This window comes from Protopterus annectens, chromosome 1.part1, assembly GCF_019279795.1.
Source record: "Protopterus annectens isolate FY-2018-M chromosome 1.part1, PAN1.0, whole genome shotgun sequence".
Lineage (NCBI taxonomy): Eukaryota > Metazoa > Chordata > Ceratodontiformes > Protopteridae > Protopterus > Protopterus annectens.
In genome coordinates this window covers 1,264,532,074-1,264,554,246 of record NC_056726.1, presented here as the reverse complement: position 1 = coordinate 1,264,554,246, position 22,173 = coordinate 1,264,532,074, and the positions used below count along the sequence as shown (strand labels likewise).

The window sequence follows — 22,173 nt, the reverse complement described above, 5'->3', positions numbered from 1 at the left end:
CTGTTTCAGATTTTTCTTATTTCTAAATGCAAAATGTGGTTGTCCACCCACTATGTTGGTAGTGTCCTCATCTACTAACAACATATGTCAATTTTGTTGTATGATGGTTTCAAACTTTTTCACATCCCTTGTATATGGTAAAACCATCGGAATGTATGCAATGCACTATTCCTATTACCTAACATGTCACTACCTACTCCTTCAGAGTAGTAGGGCTTAGCTTTACCTTTTCTTTCTTTGTGTACATTATGGTACACCTTATCAGTTTCATGTTCACTATACCCCCTATTAATGAAACCTGTTCTTAGCTTAGTTAACTCATTTCTATACACTTCCTCTTGACAACATAAGATAGGATTATGCATACTGTTTCTGTGTAGAAAAGATGGTCTGTAACATTGTTTCCTATGTAATTTCATAGACCATTAGTCATTTTCTCTGTATATAGTAACGTCCAGGAAGTCTAAACTCATCTCAGAACAGTTCATCGTAAACTTTAGAAAGTCACTGGTCACTTTAGTTATGCATACAGGGATTTAAATTGTTCACCATCACCTTTCCAAAAAATAAAAAGGTCATCTACGAAACACCTATAAAAGGCTATTTGGGATTACCTAATAGATGTTTATATTCCCAGTTAACCATAACCAGGTTTGCATATGTGTTGGCACAACTTGTGCCCATGGCAACCCCTGACAACTGCTTGTAGCATATACCATTGAACATAAATATGTTGTGCTCTAATACCAATTCTAGTAACATACAGAGAAAGTCAGTCTTAGTATTAGAGAACTTTCCTTGCCTTGTCAACACTGATTTCACCATGCTTATCCCCTGGTCATTGGGTATACTTGTAAATAAAGACACTACATCTAGTGTGGCCAGCATCCCCATATCTGCTGTTCCCAATTGCTTCACTGCCCCATAAAGGTCCACTAAAAACTGTTCTGTGTCTTTCAAGACATACATATTCATTGAGTGCCGTCTTCAATTCCTTATCCAGGTATATAGAGATGGCTTCTGTTAGCCATCATGCCCCTGCTACTATAGGTCTAAATTTCGGGTTATATGGGTCTTTGTGTATCTTAGGGAGGCCATGGATTTGAGGTATGAGTGGATTTTCAACAGTGAAATAATTTAAAAAGATCTTTACTTAATAGTTCCATACACATGCATTCATATAAGGTACTAGCAATCTGTTCACTCATTTCAAACACAATTGTTGTTGGTACTTCAGCATATACATTTCGATCCAATAACATTTCTTGCATAGCTGTATTGTAAAAGTCAGCATTCAGTATCACCACTGGTCCCCATTTGTCAGCAGGTCTTATAACTATGCTGTCATTAGTCTGCAAGTCGCACAATGCTTTGTGCTCACTGTTAGTCAAATTATACTTTCCTTCTTCTAAAAAACTATTGTTTCCTGTGCTATAAATGGAATTTTCACAAGCTTTTAAAAAGGTTTCTATATTATGCGGCAATATTGGTACATACAGACTGTTTTTCTTAAACTGAACATCCCTTACTTCATTCTTCTTCTTCTTCTTTCAGCTTTTTCCCAGTTAGGGGTCGCCACAGCGGATCATCTGTCCGCTCATGATTGGCAGTGGAGTTCTACGGTGACGAGTTGCCAGCCCGGTGCCCAACCTTCCACAGAAGGCGCACACACGCATGCACGCACTCATGCCTAGGGCCAGTTTAGAGTGTCCAATCCATCTACAGCATGTCTTTAGGATGTGGGAGAAAATCGGAGCACCTGGGGGAAACCCACGCAACCACAGGGAGGACATGCAGACTCCGCACAGAAGGCACCCCAGCCGAGGATTGAACTAGAGAACCTCTTGCTGTGAGGTGACAATGCTAACCACTGCACCACCGTGGCTGCTATTTCATTGCCATTTCCAAATTGTTGTTTCAGTGTTATATTTCTAGTAAACATACGTAGGCATAACAGAAATTCACTAATGTCCATTTTAGTCGAAGGTATAAAATTTAAACCTCTGTTTAATAAAGAAGTCTCAGCTGCAGACAGTTCATATTTGGAAATATTCCATATTAACTCTCTTTCCCATGCCCCCACATTTTCTTCAGAGTGTGAGTTTGTAACTGACCTGGTGCCTCTTTCCGTTTCTGGCCCCTGTAAGTGTCATGTGCCACAGATTTTCTCCTCCCTGCTCAAAACGGTAGGAGTAAAACAGGAAAAACCTGTTGTTGTCCTCCTTCCATATTAATCTTCCTTCTTACCACGGCTGTAGTTGTAGAGGCAGTTGTTGCCTTATCACTGGTTGCCGAAGACGATGGCACTTCCATCGGTGTAGAGTAAACGGAAGGTACCTCATTAGATGAAAGGACACTCCCTTCTGGCTGTTGATTCGTTGTTTACTCTTCCTCCCCAAGTGCATTGGTCATCTCTTCAGACTGTACCTGATGCTCCACCCTTGGTCTCTCATGCCACTCAAATGATTGAACTTGCACTCTCCTCTGCTGGTAGGCTGTTGGTGGTGCCTCTGACTGCCCATTGGTTTCTCTCATTAATCGCAAATTGCGGTTGGTAGTGGACTGCTCTGCAGACTGTGCAGGTTTCGGCCAAGTAACAAATAATAAAAATGTTAAATATTTTATGTTCTCATCATCCTTGCTTAGAACTTGATGTGAACACTTGACAATATGCCTTTCAAAACATAGATCACATATGCTTAAGATTTATTGGCCTGCAATGTTTTAACATTTGGTACCAGTACACACTATCTCACAGACATCATTGTAAAGACTCATCCCCCAGCCTGAGAAGGCCAGAGCATAATGTTAATTAATCTGGTTTTCGCAGACACTTGGTACAATCAAGCATAACATAATATAACATCCCTTAACTCCTTCAGCACTTACTTTGCCTTCAATAATCTGACAGTACACTATAGTTTGCTAATAGAGAGAATGCAGTTGTAAGGCGCATGAAATATAAGTCTACTACTTACATGAAAAATATCTCTTGCATAATCACGCATCTCTATTTCAGTTTTGCTTTTAACATAAACACAAACATTTTATTTGATTCATTTGTGAAGAAACTACAAGTTAAAATGTATTAGTGAAGAATAATCATGAGATATAACTTTTTTGTAACAATATGTTTTAAGAATTTGCAGCGTGAAACATAGCAGAGCAATAATCAGTGGAATCTGTGCACTAATGCACTGTCATGTTTCATTTTCTTTCATTCACAACAGCTTTGGAAAAGGCACAACCGACATTCTCAGAACCACCTAATGGACTGGACCGGTGCAGGGTAAGTGCTGAGCCTTCCAAACATCTTTCCTATTATAAAAATATTTGAAAAAGTAGATAGCAGAAATCAACTTCTACTGAGCAATCTCAGATACAGCTATCATAGTTAATTAAGTAGTGTGGATACTCATTACTAAATAGAGCAAATTCTAAGAAATATATTTTCAGACATTGTTTAAAAAGATGTGATATTTTCAGTTTATTTCCCTGAAAAAAACTAGAAGCATGCTTTTTATAACAGTAAAAGAAGAATTTGAAAGGCTACCTGATGCCTGAGAATAATGCACAAAAAGGATAGAAACGGCATTTATTATGAGAGGGTCCATAGACCTGGTGGAGGGGGCATGCACCTCTCCTCTTTTTGGTGTCATGTCCTGGTACTTGCCTGGACTGCTGAGACTCCTGACACATACACAAATGATTTATCAGGTAAGGTACAGGTGCCTCTCTTTTGTAAGTTTCTACATTCACCACTAAGTATGTTAACATTTATCACAGATGTATATTTTGCTAAAATCTTTTTCATCTGTACACACTCATAGACTAAAAGTTAACTGATATAAGTAAAATGCTTTCTAAAGCAGTTTCTATCAGTAACATGCTGTTCTTACTGCACATTAAATACTGTAGGTATCCAATGGCTCTGCACTATTCCTCAAAGAAGGTGACACTTTTCAAGTATCTGTACAAAAAAGATAGAAAAAGGCAAAGCTGAAGTTTTTGTTAATCATGCCTTGATGAAAACTATTCCTTTGATATAAGACAAGTTTTTTTCATTCCTCGTTTATCTTTCTAACTACCTCTTTCACAACAGAAATTATATGTTGTCATTGAGGGCAGAGAAAAAGAATACATGGGTTTCTAAAAGATGTAAAGGATGAGAAAAAAATGCCCAGGAGTATGAGGTAAAGCAGCATTCACTCATCCATGAGCCAGCAGACCTATGACAGAAATATTATTAATTTCTGTTTGATATAGTTAGCCACCTGAAGATGTGAACATCGGCTCTAGATGATGGTCTGTGTTGATGTGACACACTGACCCCATCAACAAAATGGGAAAGGGGGTGGTATTGATGCCATTGTTAAAATGTGATCACAAAACAACCACACATTAAAAAAGTGAAAATCAAAGTGATCTATAACATCTGAATATGTTTTTTCAAAGAGGTTTCATATCCTTACATCCCCAGCTACTGGTGCATAAATATAGTAACTCAAAGGCTGCACTAAGATACCGAAATCTCACATTTAGTATAAACACTATATCAGTCAACATTTAGTGGATCACACATTATATTGCCAGCCATAAATTACTTGCACTCTTGCCTGGCACCTGAGGCGGTAATGATACAATAGTATCAGGTGCTGACCACCTTGCAGCAGAGCAGCCTGTACCAAACACATCCTTTATACAAACAACAAACGAACCCTTGCTACATGTGATGAGGCAGCCTAGGGAAAGTCCGTACTGTACTTCCTATAAAACAACAATGCAGCAGGAAATTACTTTTGTAGTACTATCTTAGACACCAGGTCCTCTTTTCAAATTGCAAGATATATGCATAATTAGCAGGTGTGGTATATACTAAGATCAAATTCTATATATACAAGTAAAGTACGTGGAAATTATTTTTTGTCTTTTTTAGCATTTTTACAGGAGTAACCTAGGTAGAACCGATAGCAATTTTGGTATTAGCATGTTTGTGCTTCTAAAAATATATGGACTGTTTAAAACTATATGGCTCCCTAAAATTTAACACATTTATAGTAAAATTCTTCAAAACCATAACACACTTTGCTACACAACTAACCCTTAGCGGAGATATCCATCCAAATCCTAGCCACTATACCAATCTATCCCATCAAAATTCCCAACATAGCTGCCAAAATATACTCAACCTTTCTCAGAAAGGATCTGACATATTACTATTAAACTTAAACATCAGAAGTAAGCTAAACAAAATCCAAAAACTTCACACCACGCTCTCCCACTACTCTCCTGACATTGCTCTATTCACTGAAACCTGATTAAAATCAGAAATTAACAATAATGAAATTCTACCTCCAGAATACAGCATACATAGGATTGATAGAACAGGTGAAAAAAAGGAGGGGGAATGGCCATTCTATTTAAAAGCAACCATATTCTACAAGTCTTACAACAAAATACTCCTGATTTCAATAATATGGAAGTGATCTTTACTAAACATAAAATTAACGCCAAAAAATATTTAAACATAGTTGGTACCTACATACCTCCTGGAAACAAATCCAAAGCTTAGAACACATCCTTTACTGATCCTCAAAACCTCTTCCTTGGGAAACAATTATTATGGGTGAGTTTAATATAGATTGGAATATTTGTAACTCACAGAACCCTTCAAATCATATAAACCTCCATGGCTTCACCCAAATCATTCAAAAACCCACTCGAATTGATAAAAAATCAAATAGAGAATCCATCCTTGATGGGTACTAACAAACAGACCTTCTCTGACTATGCATGCTGGCTGCTTCCCAGATAGTCTCAGTGACCATGTACCAACCTTAGTACTTAGGCAACAAATAAATCCAGAAAAATTCACTATGTACCTTGAAATTAGAAACAAAAGATACTTTAACACTCAAAATTTCAAGAAGCACCCTTAAACTTCGTAATTGGGCACCACAAAAATATCTCCCCCTAGAGGAAGTTACAGAATACTTCAACCTCACTTTCCTGAACATTCTGAATAGACTAGCTTGGAACCAGTGGCAAAAAAGTAAAACTCAAATTACTAAGCAGGCTTATCAATACCTTAGAAATAAGAACAAAAAAAACAACTCAAACAGGACAAGATTAATCACTACAAAGATATTCAAGCTAATCATCAGAACAACCCAGGTCAGCTATTAATAAAATTCTACAGTCTGGAAACTCTAGTAACCCTACCCCTACAACCACTAACAACACAGACTATATAGCTATGTAATTTAATAAGTATTGTACCAAATCCATATTGGCCATCACAAACAATAATGGCACCACCACATTTACAGAAATTCCCTCACCAAGTACAGATAGAAACACCTTTTATTTACAACCTGTCCAAACAAACACTATAAAAAACTTCTGAAAAAACTCAATCCAATTACTCTACCAGCTGATAATCTGCCATCTGAATATATTAAAGTGGCAGCTGATGTCTTCTCCTACCCAGTATCCATCTTAATAAATCACTCCATCTCTGAACAAAAAAAATTCCAAGAATCTAGAAGATAGCCCACATTATTTTGCCACACAAAGGAGGAAGTCATTAGTACTGTCCAATTACAGGCCAATAGCAATATTGTCACCTCTGCCTCTAATTTTCGAAAGAGGCATCCACTCAAAAATTATGGTTATTATCCAAAAGTCAACATGGATTTCAGCCATACCACAGTATTACTTTTGCACTAATGAGTTTTACAATATTATTAATGAATATAGGAACAATGGCAAAATAGTAACCTCCATCTTTCTAGATCTATCAAAAGCATTTGACACTGTCTCCCATAATAAATTGATAACAGTACTCTCAGAACTAAATGGGCATGCCTTCATTGAAGGTTGGGCATCGAGCTGGCACCTCGGCGTTTTGTAAAAATCTACTGCCAATCATTAGTGGACCGGAGTTCCGCTGTGCCGACCCCTTACTGGGAAAAGCCGAAAGACAACAACAACAACTCTCAGAACTAAACCTTGGTCAGTCTGCACTTGCTTGGTTCAAAGATTACTTAACATGTCACCAGCAAGCTGTAAGATGGTGACAAAACATATCTCCTCTACTACCCATTACCCTTGGTGTTCCAGAAGGTCCCATCTTAGGTCCCCTCCTTTTCACACTTTTACCAATAATCTACACACTGCTACCTTGCATGCCTCCCTAGTCCAATACGTGGATGACACTACATTAATAAGTGCTGCATCATCACTCCATCAGCTACAACAACTAACACAGCAACCCTTCACTGCTGTAGAAATGTGTCTATTGGAAGCCCAACTTATTTTAAACCCCAACAAGACCAAACCCATGCTTTTTCAGCCCTCTAGCATTATAGATCCCCTCCCATCATTTAAGATTACATCCTCAAGTAATACTACCATTTCTCCTGTATCCCACACTAAACTTATGGGTGTTGTTATTGACAACATCATGAAATTCATCCTTCACATAGCCCAAACAGTAAAGAAAGTAAACAAAAAACATGGTACTCACTTTAAAAACTGACAGTATCTAATTAATAGCACTAAGGTCACCACTGCAAAAATGCATCCGGTCTCTGCACTTCTATATACCTCACCGATTCTCACAAACCTAAGAAAAACAGACCTAACAAAGTCAGATACCTGTTATAACAAGACTGAAAAATTTGCAACAGACTTTGGCTCTAGGTCTCACCACTGCCTTGCACTCAACTTAACTGGCTAGAACTATCTCAGCTCTTAACCTGCAACCAATTAACAATGGCCCATACTCTTCCCAACCAGAGAAAAAACTTGCATTTCAAAATCTTCTACTTCCCTACACTAGTAACCGGACTTTATACTCAAATAATAAATTGTTACTAAACATAACTGGAGCCAAGAATGCAATTGGAGATTCTCTTTATTCAACATGTGTAGCCAAAAGCCGGAACTCAGTGCTTACAGATTTTGTCAACTACAAACTCTTTGCAGTTTAAAAAGCCTCAAATCCCACTTATTGAACACAAAGTTGTGCTCATGCCCCAGCTCTGGATAAGGCCATTTAGTTATTCCTCTCAACCCCTATTTCACTGATTCACATCCTCTATTCTGTTCTTCTCTTTTCTCATATCTTTGTGGTACCCTCCATCGAAAGCAGTCTGACCGTATGTCTAGCCTCTATGTCTCTATGCAACATCTTCTCAAACACTAACTGGTCTATTAACTCTTTATTATCATTATTATTATTATTATTATTATTATTATTATTATTATTATTATTATTATTATTATTATTATTATTATTATTATCATCTCCCTGATGTTTGATAATATATATTTCTGTGTAATCTCTCCATACAAAACCTTGTATATACAGAACATTTGAATGTAGAATGACAAATTACTCTGTTATTATCTGATCTGTATATAAACTTTTGGTCTTTATGTGTAAATTTGATTTATAAAAAACACAACATAAGTATTCCTTTGTATCTATGTGCTACTCACTGCCATTATATCCTGTATCTATGTAACATACTGTATATATGTACAATCATTCTGTTGTAAACATGGAGCTTTTCTTCCAAGGCCTTCGCTGAAAAAGGACCACTATCCAGTCAGACTGTCCTGGTAAACAAATATAAAATAAAATAATAAATAAATATGTTGGCACTGGTTTCATTACAAGTGGCTTGCAGCCTACTAAATGGCTACTAACTGTATGAAAATAATTGGTCAAATTTGCACTTTCTCATAATTTATATCATTAAGAAGTATATACTGCAGGGTCACTGTTTGTGCAAAACCACTTTGCACTGTTTTGAAGAGTTTCTTCTTTTACCCCTGCTGTGCATCTCTGAAGTTAGTATATATTAGTAAGTGTGGTTTGAGAGTGCTGGAGGTGTCACCCCCCCCGCTGCAAAAACATTTCTTTTGATGTGTGTGGGGTTGGTTTTATTTGTTATGCTCTCCACCAGTTGTGGTGGAGCAGCTATTTATCAAATGAGTAGTGATTTGTCAGCAGAATTTTTCAGTTTGCATACATGTAACAGGTATTTGTCCGATGAACACTGTCGCCTGGAAAGGTTATATATTTGTATGAGATTGGAGATGGATGGACAATTATTAGGTTTATACACAATGATATGTATTTGTGAAAGTTGTGAGTAGGAAAGATAATGTGGGAATTCTAGCCACTGTAATTCCCTTAGGGAGGCACAGTGGTGGGTTCTATTTGGAATGTTGTCAGTGAATTCTGCTATTTTATCGGAATATTGCTCGTTTGTTTAGCAATGTCACTTAGATGTTGGTAAAGATGGGTGCAGAATACATTAGAGCAGGCAAGAGGAGAGAAGAGACAATGTGTTTTCTTATGGTGTCTGAGAGGAAGGGTTTGGCTCTATACAGACAAAATGTAGTTTTTGGTGTAATTTTTTTCGCAATACTTTGTGCATGTCACATTTTAGGTTTTCATCTACAGAGATGCCTAGCAATTTAGTATGTGTGACAAGTTCAGTTTTTGTTTTGTTGGATGAGGTAACTGAGGAAGAGGTTTTTTTTAATTGTAAGCTGTTTGGGAGTAAATAGGATAAGCTTGGATTTACTTGGGTATAGGAATAGCTGGACAGATGTCAGCCATGTTTCAATAGAGGAGAAGGACTCTGAGGTAATTTCTTGAAGATTGTTGATGTTTCTTGAGATACAGATAACTGGGCATCACCTGCATACTATACTAGGGATGCAGTTTTACAGGCTTTATGTAGGTCATTTATGAAAACATTAAAGAAAGGATGAAGTATCTTTTTGCCACTTGACACCTTGAGCTCAGTGTTGGAGGTAGCTATGAAACCATGATATGGCATTTGGTGGCGGCACATAGATTATGAAGTTTGGGTAGGAGAATAGAGTGCAACACTGTGTCAAAGGCCTTGGATAAATCAGGAAAGAGGGTATACACTAGGTTTTCATCATTCCTATTTGTGTTTACTGTATTGGTGAAACTAAGTAAAGCAATAGTTATACTGTGGTGGGGGCAGAAGCCATGCTGAGATGAAGAGAGGAGGTTATTTTGTTTGAGGAAATATAAGAGTTGTGACTAAATGCATTTCCTGAATATTTTCAATAAGGAGAAAGGATGGCCATGCACCTGTAGTTTGAAAGTTTGGTTGAAAGCCCTCTTTTGTGGAGGGGAAGAATGTGGCTTTTTTCCGGGGGGGTTGAGACATATTTTCACTGATGGAGCGATTTAATAGAACTGAGATGGGGTAGTCCATTGCGTCTGCAGCCATCTTAAGGTATTTGCCAGGTAGGTTGTCAGGGATAAGGTGGTGGGTTTCATTTTAAGTAATATTTTTTTTTTATGTAAATAGTGGGGACTTGCTGGAAGGAGAGTTTATGAAGAGGAATGGTTGGTGGTGCTGTTATGTAGTTGTTGGTATTAAGAGAATTGTGATGTATTGATGAGATTGAGGGAATGAAATGAAAGTTTAAAGCATCAGCACAGATGGTAGAGTTGTTGTTCATGTTTAGTCTAGGAGATAGTTAAGTACTGCAGCTGGGATTGAACAGCTAGTATATAGAGACCCAAATGTTTTGGGATTTTTGTAGCTTTTACATTATAAGTCAGTTTAGAATTTTTTTTAACTAACTCAATTGAGTTTTAGTTTAGTTTCTGAGTTCTCTGAATGTTTGGATACTTCTTACTGTTTTATTGAATAACCATGTATTCCAGGCTCTGTCTCTTAAGTCTCATAAGGTTTTTTGTATTTATGACAACCAGGGGTCAGGTTTGGCACTAACTCTGATTTTCTGAGTAAAGCAAGTTCATTTAGGAAGTTCAAGAAATTAGAATTAAAAAGAACTGCCAGTAAGATCCAGTGGGATGTATTTTGGTGCATCACAGTTGTATAGTTTTAGACAGGAGAAAAATGGATCTTTGTTGAAATATGTAAGGCTACATGCTTTGCTGAAATGTGGCTGCTTTTGAATATTAGTTTGCTTTCTTATTAAGCCACAGGGAGATGACCACTTAGGGTATCTGGAAGGGTAGCTGAGGTAAAGAGTTTATAAGGCATTGTGGTAAGAATCCAATCAATTAATGTTCCCTTACTGTTGTGTTTATTATAATGGGTGGTAGTGGTAATTAGTTGTGAGAAATCATAGAGAATTAATGATCAGTTAAGTGAGATGGAGGGGAAACAGAGAGAGAGTCAGTTAGAATTGCCCAGTTTCTATTTTTCTTCTTTTTCTGAAACAGAATTATTAAAAAAAAAACAGTTGAAATCACCTATCATGGTCAGAACCAAATCATTTATTACAATTTTGATTGAAGTTCTGTTGAAAAAAACAGCAAATAGTTGATAAGCATAAGATAACAAGCAGACAAACTTTCTCCATCACTGATGTAAGAATTGAAGGTTTGAGATCAGCAAGAATAACTGAGAAAGGCGAGTCTATATTACGACGTAGAAACGCTGTAACAGCGAACACTTACACATCGACAGGTATTCAGCGAAATGCATTTCCACGATTCACTGAATACTTAAAGGGCAAACAAATACTTGCCCCACAACCCAATGGAACTAAATTTAGCTAAATCAAACCCACCCATGTGGAGAGCTGTGCCCACCATACCCCCCTAACTAAATATACCAACTCCAAGATCGCACTACAGTGGAAAAAGGGCAAAATTGTGTAGTTGGCCAACTACAGCTATGCTCTGCAGATATTCAGCGATTACCGGAAGTGAATTTCGTTGAATAATTGTCTGTGTTTAGAAGTCCACTGTTATGGTGTTTCAATGTCAAACTATAGACCCGAGAAAGGCTCCTAGTAATGCTGGTTCTATTATACAGGAATGTTTTATTAAAATATAATAGCATTCAAATTCAGGAAAATTACTTGAAAAGCAAGGTGTAGGACTTGCACAGTTTAGTAACAAGTTTGTCCCTCTTTTTTAATTATGAGCAAAAATACTCCATAGTTTTTTCAGCGTGTTGAAACAAATTACCTTGTTTTAAAGGAATGAAAGCTGTGACTAACTCTACACCACAGAATGGTAAAGCCATGAAATTGACCCAAATAACCTGGGCTTGTGTCCTAAAGGAGCCAGCTAGGAGGGAGAGTAGCCATAAAACACCCCTTACAATTAAGCATTTGTTTACAATACATTTGGTGACCTGATTACAAGGGGGCACTCAACCTTGATCAAAATTAATATCAGGTGTCATGTAATATATGACTGTTTTATTTCAGGCTTCCATGATTATGGAAAAAAACTCCCCCTCTAAATTAATATGTGTATGTATGTATGTATATATATATATATATATATATATATATATATATATATATATATATATATATATATAGAGAGAGAGAGAGAGAGAGAAAAAGAGAAATAAGGACAAAAAAAGTAAAAAAAAAAAAGTCATGTGTATTCAGAAGCCATGTATCTGAAACACTATTATGTCTTTAAAGGGTCATTTACATATATCTCATGGGCTTCCACAGCAGCAGGTTTAAAGTGAATACTCCATACTGGCTGGGTATTTCATACAGTTTTTACTCGATTGTTTGTGTGACCTTTTTACCATTTGGTTTGCATGTTACTTGGGAATTTTACAGGCAATCTACTATTTATGGATATCAGACTTGATCTTAAACTCTGTATTTCTAAAGTACAATTGAGTTATGCTGTACTGATGAGGTCAGAAAAAGACTGAAACTTGAGAATTTTTCAGCTACTGGGTTTGGATTTATTCACCTGAATTTACCCATAAAGATTTAAAAAGTAAAAAGGCATTGACATTCAGAAGACATGTAGCTGAAGCAGTATTAAGTCCCTAAGGCTTTACTAGAAAGGCTCACCTAGACTCTGCTACACTTTGATGTGAGGGAAAGGTTATTTTGCTTTTTGTTGTATTTTGCATTACTGTATTGCCTTTTTCTATTTTGAATACTGTGATTTGTTTTCTTTACCTTGTGTTTTACTTGTATTCTGCTTTTAACTGCGTATTAAAACTTGAAAAGAGACTACAGCTCTGTCTCTTGTGAGTCAGGCAGAAATTAGAACAGGTCAATTAAAGACTTGACATAAGATAGAAGAGGTCAGTTAAGGTTAATCATCTGTGAACTGAGAGGGTGGAGCTAGGAACTAAACCTTCTATTTAAGGGGTAAAATGAAACATTTTAAAGCTTTACTAGAAAGGCTCAGCCAGACTCTGCTACACTTTGCTGTGAGGGAAATGTTAATTTGATTTTTATTTGTTGTATTTTGTATTACTTTATTGCCTTTTTCTATTTTGAATACTGTGATTTGTTTTCTTTACCTTGTGTTTTACTTGTATTCTGCTTTTAACTGCATAGTAAAACTTGAAAAGAGACCACAGCTCTGTCTCTTGTGAGGCAGAAATAATTTTCCCACCCAGTTACTGTTGTGTTCTTAAACACCACTGTGTTTCTAATTGCCTGCCCCTTATGTTAATGTGACCATATATCTCATTTCCTCTCTGCTTTTACTGGCTTGTGTGAGTAAGCACAAAACTATCATTTTGTGAAATCACTCCCCTTCAACTATTTAAATGTATTGGCCATCCTACTGTATTCCATAGTACCAGAATATGTAAAAACAAAATGAAAACTCCAGCAAAGCTAGAACTTCCACTGAGTGACCTCTCAAACCGCTTGTATCAGAGGCTCATGGGATATATGCAAATGATCCTTATGAACATCAGGTGTTTCAGCTAATTGGCAATTCTGAATGCCCATGACTTGTTTCATTGTTGTAATGGACAATTTCAGGCCAATAAAGCCAAACCCCACTAGCTGTGGATGATCGTGTTATGACCTCATCAGCAGAGCACAAGCAGAGTGTTTGACTAAGCATAAGAAACACAGGGCTGTTATACCCAACTGTCATCCATTATCATTAGGGTCACTGCAAAAATATCCCAAACAACAAACAAACAATAAGTGAGAAGATCACTGAAAAAAACAATCAGTAAAAACAAAATGAAAACTCCAGCAAAGCTAAAACTTCCACTGAGTGACCTCCCAAACCTCTTGCATCAGAGGCACATGGGATATATGCAGATTTTCCTTATGAACATCAGGTGTTTCAGCTAATTGGCAATTCTGATTGCCCCTGACTTGTTTTGTCATTTTAATGGCAAGTGCAGGACAATAAAGCCAAACCCCACTAGCTGTGGATATGCATATTTCTGCCTTATGACCTCATCAGCACAACACAAGCATAGTGTTTGACTAAGCATAAGAAACACAGGGCTGTTATACCCTGTGTATATAGTACCAGAATACAAAAGTGACCATCCCCTTTCAATCTATCTTGCTGTTTTAAAAATAGTGACTCTCCACTAAAACTTAACTTTTTAGATGGGTAAAACTTAAGTTACCTACTTTCACATCTAATTCCTCTAGTGCCCACTGCAGTGTTTAGGATAAACTGTTTTTTTTTCATCTTACCTTTAAGCATCTATTGCAAGACCACCAGTTATTGGAGACCCCACATTCTCCCTCTCAGTAGCCATCTTGGGATTAGTGCTTCTGTTTTCTCCTGGTGAGAGAAGGAGTGCAGTTACATTATTTCCTGGAAACTGCTGATTACCAGAAAGCTTAATAACTGCTTTATAGGTGACAGGTTGGAATATGTGCTTATATTCTGATCCTGGTGAGAGAAGGAGCAGAGTGCATTGATTCCTGACTCTTTCTGGTTGGAGTCCCTGTGACTAGCACTTGCTCTAAAACCTGCTAGAAAGCACTAGGAAGCCTTAAACTGATACAAGCACTCAACTCTCCTGGTAAATAAGGAGAAATTAATTGTAGGCACTAAACAGCATATAATTGCAAAGTACCTTGCCAAGGTAAGAGGGAAAAAAGCACCTAAAAGGGTCAGCTTCCGGTGATTTCTCCTGTCCACCTGGTAAATCTGGGCATACTGGGGCAATGCAGCAATTGCCTCATGTACACAGACAACCCTCTCCTCCTACCACCCAACCTGGCAAGACCTAACAAGACCTGGCAACCTCTAACCTGCAAGAGATGCACTTACATAGCCAAACTGGAAGCAAAGCTCTCTCTAGCCAAGATTGTGCTAGACAATCAAGAGGAGAAGGTTAACACCCACACTACACCTCAAGTAATACATAGCCCTTCAAAACCCTCACCACCAACACCAACACATAGCAAAACTAAACACACATATGCGGAGGCCCTTAATATTAACTTGCCCAAGCAACGAGGAACTCCGAAGCTGAAACGCAAATAAACACCAATCACAACCAAAGTATCAGATAGCTCACATCAGTGTGCCACCCAACACCAGCCCCTAAGCCAAGACAACGTACCCAACACTTTAGTCATAGGTGACTCTATAGTCAGGCACACTGATTTCCCACTCACCAGGCTGAACAAGGAGAAAATTACAGTCAGCTGCCTGTCTGGTGCCAGGATCTGCCACATAACACATGCACTCTAGTCACTTCACAACAAGTACAAATACGACTCTGTCATTGTCCATGTTGGAGTGAATGACTTGAGACATACCCCCTGGACTACATGAAAAGAGACATGAAAGAGCTCTCAGATCATGTGACCCAGGCAGATATGACCCTAGCCATGAGTAGCATTCTGCCTTCACCCAGAATGATACCACAGTATAAGGACAAAATTATTGACTTCAACAATTGGCTAAGCTTCTGGTGTCATTCAAAGGTGATCCAGTATCTGTCTGCCTGGGATGACATGATCGACAAACCACGATGCTTTGCCAGAGATGCTCTGCACATGTTGCCCTTGGGATTCGGGTTACTGGCTAAGGCTCTTGCCACCCCTATAGTGTCTTTTTTAGGCAAGGCTCAAAGGACAAAACCACCACCATAACCAGTATAAGTATGCAAAATCTGAAGGTAATGCTACTCAATGCTAGAAGTCTAAACCTCAAAATGCACTCTCTCAAGGTACTCCTAAAAATGGAGAACATCAATATCTGTCCAGTAACTGAGACCTAGTTCAAGGCTCCAGAGAGCACCCCTGCAATACCAGCTACAACTCTTACCACACTTTTCAGCCACCACACCAGGACCAAAACACTAAAGGTGGAGGAGTGTCTATATTCACCAAGGATATTCAGACCTCCAGGTTAGTTGCCCAACATAATGCATCCAAAATTCTCCAGGTGCAACTAACACTAGGTAAGACTGCAATCCAAACTGTAGCTTGCTACAGATCACCCACCATGCCCCAAGATTCTCACTAAACCTTTCTAAACATACTGGAAAATATTAAGATACAACTTAACACCCTAATACTGGGTGATTTCAACTACCCTGCCATTAACTGGGAAAACTCATGTACCAACATCTTTGCCCAACGGCTCTTGGAATTCATAAATTCCAAAGCCCTGGATCAATTATCCAAAGTCCCACCAGGGGCTCCAATATCCTGGACCTGGTCATTACCAGCATGGGAAATCGATGCTCTACACCAGTGGGGTTAGGTCTGACCATAAGCAAATCACCTTTGACATCCACATTCCACCCCAACCCCCCAGTAAGGAAACATCCATAAAAAAATTCTCCAAAGCCTACTTCATGCTACTCAAGTCAGAAGTGACAAACTTCATGACACCCATGCAGACGGGAACTGAAAGTTCGACTGCCGAATCCTACACTAAAGCAGTGTACGAGCACATCCACTCATGCATGAATCATGCCATCCCAAACAGAACCAAGATACTGTCCTCCAAAAAAAAAACAAGCCAATCTGGTGGTCCCCTGTCATAAACAAACTATACAACAAAAGGAAGAAACTGTTGCAGAAAAGAGGAAAATTCCAGGTTGCAAAAACTCCCTTACCAGCCTCAGAAGAAGCTGAGATCCCTCATAAAATCCTCCAAAGCAAGTTACGAAAATAAAATTGCCAAAGATTCCAAAGACAACCACAAGGTATTCTATAGCTATGTCAAGAATCTAAATGGCAATGCTCAGATCTGCTCTGAGCTACAACAGAATGGAATTAAATGTACTGATCCCAAGGACTTTGCCAATATTCTGGCAGATCGATTCAGTGCCAACTTCACCCCCTAAAGGGCCCATCTCGATACTCAAAGACTGCCAAATTCTGGTAATCATGGCCACACAGGCAAAAAATGCACTCTCTGAAGATAAGAATACAGCATCCATGGGACCAGATGACATCCCAGACTGTGTACTACATGAACTTCAAAATGAACTGACAAGTCACCTGTCATGTTTAATCATTGCCTCACCTCAGGCTTCGTGCCCACTGAGTGGCACACAGTTACAGTTATCTCACTCCACAAGGAGGGATCCACCTTTGATCCTGGGAACTACCGTCCCATCAGTCTGACGAGCCTAATCTGCAAGGCCATGAAACGTATTTGGCAGCCTTCAAACACTGGACCCCACCTAGTTTGGGTTTGTGAAGGGCCGATCGTGTCTCCTGAACCTGATTGACTTCTTTGAATCAATCTCCAGAGCCGTGGACGAGGATATGGTGGTCCACACAGCCTATCTGGACCTCGCCAAGGCCTTTGACACCATCCCCCCACTCTGGAATCATAGATAAATTTACTAAGCTGGGCATAAATCCCTACATCACTTGATGGGTTGCCAACTGGCTTACCAAAAAAACCCACACTGTAAAAGTAGCCAACTCCAAATCCAGCTCAAGACAAGTGACAAGTGGAGTACCTCAGAGTTCAGTCATGGGACCGCTTTTGTTTTGCATCTACTTCTCTGAAGTACAAGCCAACACGAAGGGACTCTGGCTAACAAAGTTTGCAGATGACTGCAAACTGGGAGCCATTATTGAATCCCCAAATTATGTGGATATTCTAAAAAGGGCCTTACAGAAACAGATGTTTGGTGCCAGAGCCATGGGCTCAAGCAAAATGCCAAGAAGTGTATAGTTATCCCCTTTGGGAAAAACCATGTACCTATGAATTACCACATAGGTGGCAGTACACTAAACACCGAAAGTGTGATAAGAGACTTAGGAACATAGGTGGACAGTGGTCTCACATTCAATAACCACATCACCACAACAGTCAGGAAATCATTCTATGTGGCACACTTCATTACTAACGGCTTTTCATCAAGAAAAAATTAGGTCATTGTCCCACTGTACTCATCCCTCATTAGATCCATCATAGAGTACAATGCCCCATTTGGTATATACCTCACAAGACATCTGCAACAACTGGAAAGGCCACCGAAACACCTCACTAAAAGAATCACAGGCTTAAAGCAGATGCCCTATGCTGACCAACTAAAAAAACTCCAGCTATACTCTGTCGCATATCGTCTACTCAGAGGCGATCTCTGCTTAGCATACAAGACCCTGTCAAACCCAGAGTTGTTGGACATGCTACACTTAAAGAAATCCCAATCCATCAGAGCCACATGCTCCAGGGACTTAAACCTTGACATTACAATGAACAAAACATGCTGGAGGGATAGGTTCCTGACCCAGAGACTCCCCATAATCTGGAATAGACTGCCCATACATGTCAAGCAGAGCGCATCCTTGACCCTCTTCAAAAGGAACCTTGATGACTGGATGGGAGATAGGAAATTTTCCCCTGGGAATCACATCAGTCGCCCTGCTAGACAGGGGTTCAGGGAAGTAAATATTGTGGGAAGAAATAGCCAGGGAATTGTTATGGCTAGGCTTGTATAGGCCCTAGGGCCGATAGCCTAGTATCAGCCTATGAACATATAAGGGGTTATTCACATAAATCCCATGGGCCTCTACTACAGGAGATCTAAGGTATTGCACAGTGAAGATTCTAGATTGGTTGGGTTTTTGCTGAATGGTTTCTCTGTGTGACGTTTTTACCCCTTGGTTTGTGCATCTGTTCCATTTTCTCTGTCTCTGTCTCTGTCTCTAGATATATAGACATGTGTATTAATCACATTGATAGGAGTATATTGAAATGTAGGTGAACAATGGTGATATTTTGAAAATGCACTTAACAAAATAACCAAAACAATGAACATACAACCAATCACAAAATGAAAGCAAACACTTTCCTTTTGATATCAGTTACCCAAAACCCTACCACTAAATTCAGACACACTTTGTCTGAATAGTGATAGTGCTATGGAAAGGGTTTTTATTAAGTTAAGGTACAGGGCTGGTGTAATGGCAGATGTATGGTTAGCATGCATTCATTTCTGCCACTGCAAAAAACTACTAAAATTGCTTAAATCATTGTAAATGTTAGTGGCAGAAACATTGACTTAACTTTCACAATGGCATATCTTTTTTTTTTAAAGCATTAGCAGTTTATAGATGTTCATCGTGTTTCACTGTTGCAGTCCTAACCAATGGGTTATCTGGCTCCCGGTAGCCCTCGATCGGCCAGAATACCAAAGGTAAGTAAAAATGACATCGGCTGTCGTCGGTTGTAAAGGCCGTCAGGGCATCTGATACAAAAGGAGGCAGCTGATGTCACTTCCTCAGTGTTCCTTGCCACAGAGCCGAAAGCAGAAGCATTTCTTGCATGAGTGCCAGTCGGCAATTTACCTTTTTTGTTTCTGACTACAAAATTGAAGTCAACTACAGCTAAGTACCCCGTTGGGGAACCTCTTTTCTTGCTGTAACAAATGTCAGAAAAGGTTAATAATTGTCTTACCTGTGGAAAGCAGATTCCCCATAGAGATTTTCATTCCTATTGTATTATTTGTTTAGGCCTTGACCATGGCATTCTAATTGTGATCTCTGTGCTTCCTTTAATCCGTGTACTATTCACCGTCGGGCTAAGCTTTTAGCTAAACATTTTGGAGTTTGGCCTAAGTTTGTCAGTATGGCATCCGTTGGTCTTCAGGCTTCAGATATCCCCAAGAAATGCAAGGATAAGGACCGTGACAGGCTTCCGAAGGTCAAGTCCTCGGATGATGATAAGTTGGTCGTCAGTCATGTGGTAGCCAGTGAGGCACCTTTGCAGCCCCTGCAGCCCACTGATTTTCAACAGCAGGCCTCAAGTTGAGACCATTTCAGAGGCCCCCAGGCCTCCAGCTTCCATTTTGCCTTCTGACCTTCTGCCTGTTTCCTCTTCAGCTGGATCTGGAGCTGCTAAGCTGACTCCAGTGTCCGAGGCCTCCATTCTTCTTTCAGACAGCAAGCTCATACAGACAACTTTGGCTGCAACTTTGGTGGTTGCCAGGCCTCCCGAGTCCTTCAGACTTGCAGATAAAACTTCCAGTCATAAGCCTGTGAAGAAACAGGCTCCAGTTTCCTCTCATTCCCCTCATTCTCAAATGGTTAAAATGGCTGATGACCTTTTGACTCATTAGGGGTTCACAGCCTCCTCCTTCAAAAAGAGGTAGGGATGTCTCTCCTGAGGCTTTGTCTTATTCAGGTTCTGATACTTCTAGCATTTCTGTTGATGAAGAAGACGTTTCTCAGGCTTTCTCTCCTTTTGAGGATTCAGAAGCAGAGGAGTCCATCCCTTCTGCTTCTCCTCCAGAAGATTTCTCTTTTGGTGATACTTTAAATACTTTTTAAACTGAAAGCTTTGTTCTTTGTGATTAAAGTGCTACGCTACCCAGTTTGTTTTTCTTTTGTTGTGCTTTTGTTCGAGCTGTGTTTTACTTAAATCCATGATTGATTTGACTATACTTTAAATACTCTCAGGAAACATTTTAAATGGGAAAGTCAGGATTATCCCCTTTCTAAGAAAAGGATTAGGGAGTTTTTGGATTTGCCTCAGCATAAGCCTTTGGCTATTCCACCTGTGTTGGAGGTGGTTGATGATGTTTTTCTGGAAAATTCCATGACTCCAAATTTAGTTCCTCCTGCTCCCAGGAAATCTGACAGGTACTATAGAGTCCTTGATTCTCAATTGTTTCTTTTCAGGGACCCGTTGTCAGACCCAGAGGTTATTTCTCAAGGCCCTAAAGGTGTTAAGGCCACTGTTACTACAAATCCTGTTCCTTCTGACAGGGAATCTAGGAACCTAGATAGGTGGGGTAAAAAGGTTTATACCTCTGCCACTCTTGCTGTTTGGTCTACTAACTGTCTTTTTCATATGCTGAAGTACCAGCAGCACACCTTGGAAGCTATTAAATCTAGGACAGCAACTGTGCCTCTGTTGGCGGAGAGTAAGGATATGCAGGATTTGCTGAATTCTGCCAGTCTTGTCAATAAACATTCATTACATTGTGGTTTTGACATTCTAGAAGCCTCCTGTAGGGCTACAGCTACTGGCTCTGTTATTAGAAGGCATACTTGGCTAAGGGAGCAGCCCCTACCAGAGCCTGTCAAGGCTAAGCTTTTAGATGTACCTTTGCATAAGGACAGTCTTTTTGGCAGCAAAGCAGAGGAAGTGCTCAAGAAGATGGAAGACAAGGCCAAATCTATGCAGACAGTTAAAGACTTTCTACAAGTTCAGCCTCCTTGCTTTAGCAGGAATTACCCTTCTAAGAGTTGGATGTTCCCTGATACCAGCAGACAGAACCGTTCTAGGACTAGTGGTTACAAATCTTCTAGGGGACAGGTGGCTATCCCTCAAAGGTCTAAGCGTTGGCAGGCTTCCTCTTCCAAGACGGGAAGTTCTAAGCCTGCATCTCAATCTAAACATTCTCAATGACTGTCCAACTTCTGCCTGTTCTTGCCTGCCCGGAGAGTCCTTTAGGTGGAAGGTTGGCCCTTTTTCCAAATGTCTGGGCCACCATTATGGACGACAAATGGGTACTCAGAACTGTATCCCTAGGACACAAGTTTTCTTTCCACACCTTTCTAGTACCTAAAGGATTCCCGGACGCTCCTCCAAACCAAAGGACATAAGTAGAAAAGCAAATTTTGTCTCTGTTACATCTGGGAGCAATAGAATCAGGTCCTGCTCAGCAGGTAGGCCAGGGTTTCTATTACAGACTTTTCCTAGTTCCAAAAAAAGAAGGCACCTGGCATCCTATCCTAGATATATCCATTTTGAACTCTTTCTTGATAATTCCAAAGTTCAAAATGCTCATTCTGCATCACTTGCTGCCAATGTTAGAAAAGGATTCCTGGCTGGTAATGTTTGATCTCAAAGAAGCTTATCTGCACATCCCTATTCGGGAAAGTTGCAGGCAATACCTTAATTTCAGGGTGGGTAAGCAACATTATCAATTCTCTGCGCTGCCCTTTGGC

At 39.4% G+C, this 22,173-nt stretch overlaps 1 protein-coding gene across 1 annotated transcript in view; it reads left to right on the top strand.

The window, feature by feature from the left end:
* Positions 1-22,173, top strand: part of LOC122816112 (myocardin-like) — a 573,216-nt gene that overhangs the window by 284,718 nt on the left and 266,325 nt on the right. Inside the window, exon 3 of the mRNA XM_044088880.1 lies at positions 3,231-3,289. Within this exon, the coding sequence (XP_043944815.1) occupies positions 3,231-3,289 (59 nt within the window). The remainder of the gene's footprint in view (positions 1-3,230; positions 3,290-22,173) is intronic.